Source organism: Pinus tabuliformis, chromosome 5_2, assembly GCF_031772625.1.
Source record: "Pinus tabuliformis cultivar Carrire ecotype Pingquan chromosome 5_2, CPIR1, whole genome shotgun sequence".
Lineage (NCBI taxonomy): Eukaryota > Viridiplantae > Streptophyta > Pinopsida > Pinales > Pinaceae > Pinus > Pinus tabuliformis.
The window spans coordinates 785,028,962-785,036,733 of NC_142306.1; the positions used below are offsets into that span (position 1 = coordinate 785,028,962).

Genomic DNA, 7,772 nt, shown 5'->3' on the forward strand with positions numbered 1-7,772 from the left:
AATTTTTGGTGCTTGGACTCCCGCCAAGCTCCTCTTTCACCCAATCAATCAGTGGTTCACACGTTTATTCACATGTAGCAATTTCTGGTGCTTGGCCTTAAGATTTTAGGTCCAGCCAGGTGCTTGGCCTCAAGACTCCAGGTCCAGCCAACAAAAGTATTTTTGTTTTCAAAACTTATTCCCACTGAATCCTCCTTCAGCTCAAGGAATTTTTTTTTTTTGCAGAAAGAAAAGCCCTCCCCCTCGTCCTTCTCTCTTCGTTTTTGTAAAGGAGGAGTAGAGGGAGGGTAACTGTTTCTTTAACTAATAACTGATAACTGTTGGGTGAAAAAGAGTTACTAAGGTTTGTTTTTGTAAAGGAAGAGTAGAGGGAGGGTAATTGTTTCTTTAACTAATAAACTGTTGGGTGAAAAAGATTTACTAAGGTTCATCGACCCTCCTCCTCTCTTATTTATTGTAAAGGAAGAGTAGGGAGAGGGTAGTTGTTTCTTTAACTAACATCTCATAACTGCTAGGTGAAAAAGAGTTACTAAGGTTCATCAGTGATTCTTTTAGAATTCCCATAGAATACCATATATGCCATAATTATTTATTTATTTAATAAAACTATTATTATTACTGAATCTATTTAATGTCCATTTCCAAAAGTAAAAACAAGAGTTCATTTCCTTACTGTAAAGTAAAAACATACAAGTAAAAGTAACTTGAAGTTATGGAATGTCACCTAACTCCTATACTAACTGCTTTACCACAAGCAAGTAATTGTTTCGAGGAAAATAAGATCAGAATCACACTAGAAAAAGAATGAGTGGTGAGAAGGTTGGAGTGTCCCAGGCAAAACAATTTCAAAAAATATTGTAGATGCAACGTTTGAATCATGTGTTTGATGGTGTTGTGGCAAAACAATTTCAAAACATATTGTAGAAGCAATGTTTGAATCATGTTTTTGATGGTGGAAATGGATTCAGCACCACCATTAATAACGTCTAGAGCACCTAAAGTTATGAATTTTGACAACTTTTACTTAAATTTACAAAAATCCTTCCCCAATTTTTTTCAAAATATAACCGAAATTTCCATAACTTTTGAGGCAAAAAAGCATAATTTTTTAAAATGCTCCTCAAAATTTCACCACATTTTTTAATAAAAGAGCAGAGTTAATCACTCCTACAATAACTCTATAAGTGTATACCACATGCATGTGATTGTTTCGAGGAATATAAGGTCAGAATCAAAGTAGAAATAGGATATGCGGTCCAACCAACCTGTTATTCTCCTCGTAAAACTAAGAATTGAAGGCAGCTCACTACGTACTTGTTATAGACACTAGCCCAATCGACTAACTGGGACCTGTTATTCTCCTCGTAAAACTAAAAATTGGAAGCAGCTCACTTACGTGATTGTTATAGACACTTGTCCAACCGAATAACTTCGACATGTTATTCTCCTCGTAAAACTAAGAATTGAAAGTAGTTCACTACGTGCTTGTTATAGACACTAGTCGTTGCACTGTGACTTGTGTGAATTTTTTTATCTTTTCAATATTGTCACATTTTTTTATTTAATTTTTTTCAATGAACAATGTCTGAGTGTTTTATAAACGAGTGGATTCTATTTGTAAATGGGTGAATATATAAGCGACTAATGATATTTTTTTTTATGTATTTTAATTTATTTGTAATTTAAATTATTTTAAAATTGAAGTTTAATTTTTTTATAATATTCAGTTTTTTAATAAGATGATACAGCTTTGTAGTATATGTTTTAAAATGTATAAATGAATTTAAATTTCTAAAAAATTATAAGAAATTTATTATTTATATATATACATAATTTTAATAATATTTTAATACATTTTAATGAAATATATAAAAAATAAAATGAAAAATATAAAATACTACATAAAAATTTTTGCCTACATATTAACTTACTTTTTTAAAAATAAATATTTTAAAACTAGATAAATTAAAAAATAAAATTAATTATCATAATGAAATTATTATTTTTAAAATCGAATGTATTTGAATATAGTAATTAAAAGAAATGATTTTTTTTAGCATAAAACAAATCGTCGAAAAACATGGTCATTTTATAGAAATTAGTATTAAACCAATGGTCAAAAAATGTGATCATTTAATAGATTCCACTTTTTATAAATAAAGTTGCACTTAATATACTTAAAAATATTTCCACTCATTTTTTAAATTAATCAAAATTCTAAAAATATAATTGCTATAAGGAAAATTCAATTTGTAAAAAAACAATAATAATTAGTTTATGCACTTTATTTTTTTTTTTGGGGGAAGATGAGAAAAATTAACCGCGTTAGTACAGCTATTCCTCGAAACCATAAAAACTTGGTTTGTAAGTCAATACTGATATTCATCAAAACCCTAAACCCATACGCGTTTTAAAGACTATGCAGCAATTGATTCATAGAAGCATAGCAGAAGGAATGGCAGTCTGCCTCTCTTGGAAGGCAGGCCATCTAAGCGGGTTGAGGGCCGAGAACACGTCAATTTCAGAGAGTTCGGGCAGTGATTTTAGAAAATGGGTTCGCGAAGTGATTTTTTTCTGGAATATGAGAAAAATTAACCGCGTTAGTACAGCTATTCCTCGAAACCATAAAAGCTTGGTTTTCAAGTCAATACTGCTATTCATCAAAACCCTAAACCCATACGCGTATTAAAGTCTATGCAGCAATTGATTCAGTACAGAAGCATAGCAGAAGGAAGGGCAGTCTGCCTCTCTGGGAAAGTAGGTCATCTAAGTGGGTAGTCTGCCTCTCCAGGAAGGCAAGCCGTCTAAGTGGATTGAGGGCCGAGAGCACCTCAATTCCGACCATGGGCAATCATGGGCAGGACCAAGTCGACAAAATCATGTTGTTTGCCCGAATATGCCTTGTTGTGCTTGCATTCGTGATTGTGCTCCACTTCAATGGGAAGTGGATTTGGGATTTCGTAAAATCTACCAGAAGAAGATCTCATTTTAGGCGACGTCGGATTGATTTTACTGGACAAGAACCGGAAACTCTGCAAAACATGGGGTTGGATTCTGTTGTATTAGAGACACTGCCCAAGTTTGTGTATCGATCACAGAATTTCACGGATGGGTTAGAGTGTTCAATATGTCTGTGCGAGTTGCAGGAGAATGAAAATGCCCGGATTCTACCCAATTGCAAACATAGTTTTCATGTGGACTGTATCGACATGTGGTTTTTTTCGCATTCCACTTGTCCCGTTTGCAGAACTGACGCCAAACCCAAAAAATCTATTTTGGAATCCCCTAGAGTTGCGCAGGTTTCGTCTACAATCCCAGAACTAATTGGGGAAGTGATCCTTCCCAATCTGAATTTGGAGGACGGGCAGACTGCAAGTTCTGAAGAGCAATATGACATCGAGAACCCACCAAATATATTACCCGGTTGTGTGGAGGAGCAAATGAATGCAGATATCGATGAGGGTACCTCCAGTGGAAGAGCATATTGCCATTAATATACCCAAGAAGCCGATGTTTTCCATTAGTTTTGCTCGCCAAATGGTTCGCAGTCGTCTTCGGAATATCCTTCGGCTACCTATAGTGTAACAACTATGATTCTCTATTATCTCTAGTGTAAAGATCATACATGTATGCTAATGTATGATCTAAATTTTGATATATTCGTCTATCGTCTGGTTATTACGGTAAAATGTGTCGCAAAAGAAATGGAAATGGGTTCTGATTTAGTTTTGCATATCATCCATCGTTTGGTTTCACTTCGTTTCTTTACAGTTTTTATTGGATTGCAATCGAACTCATTTGATTAAATTGTATAGAACGAATCTGAAATACGATTAATACTTGCTTAATGATATTTAAGGAAATGCAACGCTTTTCTCTTCCAGAGAGTCCAAAGGTTGGATGAGTTTTTAAACATTTTTAAAGTACAGTACTCACTCTTATTACTCCAAGGCGTTTTTAGGGGGACGGCTGCCCAGCGACCTTCGTCCTCTGTGGAAGGCCAATTACGATCCGCCAAATGTATTTTCCTTTAAGAATCCCATCACAGAAAAGGGAACTTGAATAGCAGATATCAAAATCCATTGACGCCGCTCTGATTCTGCTAAAGAGAGTTCCTCCAACGCCAATAATAATATCATCAACGACCTTCTCCATACATATTCCAACAGGGCGGAGACGGCGGCTGCATAACGCTCCAAGTTACTAAACCCACTGTAATTTTTTATTTCTAGTGTCTACAACGTTTCGTTGTTCGGTCTTTTTGGTAAATTTTGTTGCTGCCTTCTGCGTTTATGCCGCTGGAATTGAACCCAGGAGGGTTTCTCCTTTGTTTATGGGAATATTGCGGTTTTTAGTTGTTGTTTTAATATCGCAGAAAAAAAATTCTTATTTCAATACTTTTAGTATATATTACGTGTGGAGATCAGGGTGGTGAATTTGCAATTTGGTTGTTCGTTTGTTTGGGGAAATCTGTGTGCTTTTTGGATTGTTTTAATATGACATGAAAGGAATTTTCTTATTTCAGTTTTTCTAATGTACTCTGGGTGGAGATGATGTCAATGAATTTGCAAATTGGGTTTGGGTTTTGATTGGTTTATGTGGAAAAGATAAAATATTGAGAGAAATAAAAGGTTTTAGGTAATTGTGATATTTATTTGTTTGTCTTTTTAAGGAGAGAAAATGACTTTTGGGCCGAGATTGGGAGTGGTGGACTTCCCGGCTGGGTTCAATTAGGGTGGATCTTTTGGAAATCTTATATGATCATTTTTATTTATTTTTGTTTTTTTTACTCAACAAAAGCACTGGCGTGGTTTTCTGCCATCGGTATTTTGGGTTCCCTGGAAACTGTTTTGTTTTGTTTTTTTTTTTTTTTTTTATATATATATAGAAAGTACTAATGGGTATTGGCCTTTTTGTGGAATTCTTTACGTTTTGTAATTTTTCCGAAAAGTAATATCGGGTCGTGGTTTATTGTTAGTGAGGTGAGCATAAAAAAGACTTTGTTGATGGTTATATCTAACAACCGTTTATAAAAGGGGTTTTATTTTTTGAAAAATATATTTATGGTGATTTGAAGTTCGATGTATAAAGGTGATGGGTTTTACATCAGGAACATAAGAAGTTCGAGGATTATTTAGATGCACAGTTGGAAATGAATGATGTAGGGCCATTGTAGCAAGTTACAATGGATAAATAATATTCATCTAAGTTACATATTGTGTTAGATGCTTAGTTTTTTTCTTACCTCAAAATGCATAAAACACTTATATCTCTTTCATAATTGAGGGAATAGTTTGGTATAGTCAAACATATTTAAACACAAAATTTCTTTTAATGTCATATTTCATTCTTTTAAGCATAGATTCCATTCTATTAAGGTGAAGCATCACTAACTTTTTCTGAGGCCTTTACATTTACTATACTATTACATTACAATGTGGTTAGCATTAATATTGTATTGATAAACTTGCTAATTCTTTTGAACAATTGAAAGTAGACTCAACATATAGAGTCACACACTTGAGAGTAACACACTTGAGAGTAACGTAAGTTATATTTATTTTTTGATGCCTAATTGAATAAGTGAAGTGCATTACATTACAATGTGGTTAGCATTAATATTTTTTTTCCAAAGGAAAAAACAGTAACTTTTTATTAAAAAGATAATGAAAAGTTACACTTGCATATGCACTGAAACATTCTGTAGGCTGCCACAAGGGCCCGAGTGCTTTTGCACCCATCGCAACGTTAGAAGGCTAACGTGCACAAAGAAAAAGAAAAAAAGAGAAGAGAGGAGAGAGAAAGAAAGAGGCAAAAAACTGAAAGAGAGTAAAATTCTCACTTCAAGTTTTTCTCCCCTTTTTCTTTTCGACCTTACGCCACTCTCCTTGAGTGGGCTCGATCGAAGCAATGACTATCTGTGTTTCTGCATTCTGTGGGCCAGTTTCTTTGTCTGAGTCTGAAGTATCAGAGTGGTGCTGCCGTTTGATGCCTCCCATGCTTGGATCCACTCTTGTCATCTCTGTCTTGTTGTTCGGTGTGGCTCCCTTCTGATTCTCCATTTCTTGAGATGTCTCAGTCTTCTCTGCAGGGGCCTCTTCCACCTCTGCTTCTGATTCTTCTTCCTCTGAGTCTGGGGGTGAAAATTTCCACCCTTTCTTCTGCTTCCCTTTCTGCTTCTTTTTACTGTTTACTTTCTTGTCTTCTGGACATGAACTTTGCAGGTGTCCTGTCTGTCTACAGAGCCTGCATCTGAAAGCAGTGTTTTCATAATCTAGTAATTGCAACCAGTTTTGTTGTTTGTAGATCAACCTTATATTGTCCGGCAGCCCTTTGCTTAAATCTACTTCCACACAAATACGTGCGAAAGTGTAGATCCTTTCATCAATCCTTTCCAGGTCCGTTTTGATATATTCCCCTAAGCTGTTTCCAATGCCTTCCAAGACTTGTTCATTCCAAAAGTGCAGAGGAAGATTGTATAGTCTGACCCAGACCGGCATTTTGGTGACAGTCATTTTGTTTGGGTCAAAATCTGGAAACCATGGGGTCATAAATAGCCCCGATGTTCCCCAAAACCATGGCCCTGTACTGATGACTATATCTTTGACCTCCTTGGATGTAAATTTAACTATAAAGAACCCCTTTGAGCATAGGTGAATATCACATTCCATGGTCCAGCTGGTGAAGATCCAATGGAATAGATCCAAAGGTTTGGGCCAAAAGCTGTTGAAGCGGCATATTAGAGCTTGCGTTTCGTAGGACTTTACGAAATCGTCAAGCCCTGAGGAATCTAAATTTAAGGCTGGGGTTTGCTCTGACTGATCTACTATGTATGGCCTGGGTATGTGTCCGCCTTGATCTGAAGAAGACCCTATGTCTCTGCTGCCCTGAAGAATGTTTTTGTAGGATAAACCTCCTTTGGGTTGGTGCTGGGGTGTAGATTTTTTCCCCTTGTCCCCCCCTAAGGAGCTTGGCTGTCCCTGAGGCAGAGCCCCTCCTCTCAATCTGAAGTTTAATGTAATGATTGATCCTGGCCCAATCTCATAGCTATCAATCGATCTGAGATCCTGGAGGGTCCGCCTGCCACTGACCAGATGTTGGATCTGAACTGGGTAACCCATTTCAGCCCAAATCTGTTGTTTCAGCTGCAGGGAGGTGCTTCTTGCAAGAACCCATACTAAACGAGTTTTTCCTTGAGGGGGTTTAATCAGAATCTGAAAACAAGAATTTTTTACCTGCTCTGGCTGCAAGCAGACCTCCAGATCTGGTCCTGTTTTTGTTTGTTTTTCCTTGAACTTGTCTGGATCTGCTAAAGCTCTGCTCGATCTATGATTTGTGCCCTCGATCTGCTGCCTGGGGTCGCGCTGTGCTCGTATATTGGCTAGATCATGTAGATCCGAGCCGAAACTATAATGTTTGGGCCCCTGCGTTGATGGAGGGATCGGATCTGCTTCATGCGGCCCTCCCCTACCTTTTCTCCATGCGATTTGGCAGAGCCTGGCCTCTGAAAGCCACCCGGCACGACATCTTGTTTGTTCAAGAGCGCCGTTCATGGCCTCGATCTTCCGCCAGAGGTAGGCCTCTTCGTATATCCATTTAAAAAAGTGTGACTCCGTTGAAACCCTCACCTCCCGGTCTCGTTGAGAGCATAAATTTTGTTCCCAGTCCAAAATCGCGTGATTCCTTATGACGGATAATCCCACAGCTGCATTTCCGCGTTGATCTGGGTGCATTTGAAGCGTTTTTCTGCAGGAGGCATGCCATTTCTCTGG

At 37.1% G+C, this 7,772-nt stretch overlaps 1 protein-coding gene across 1 annotated transcript; it reads left to right on the forward strand.

The window, feature by feature from the left end:
- Positions 1-2,843: 2,843 nt before the first annotated feature.
- Positions 2,844-3,494, forward strand: LOC149161633 (RING-H2 finger protein ATL60-like). The gene has a single exon (XM_089434949.1). The coding sequence runs from the start codon at positions 2,844-2,846 to the stop codon at positions 3,492-3,494; it is 651 nt and encodes a 216-aa protein (XP_089291075.1).
- The last annotated feature ends 4,278 nt before the right edge of the window (positions 3,495-7,772 follow it).

Excerpts from the sequence above, each read along its gene's own strand:
- LOC149161633 (XM_089434949.1), top strand. The coding sequence starts at position 2,844 with ATGGGCAATCATGGGCAGGACCAAGTCGACAAAATCATGTTGTTTGCC.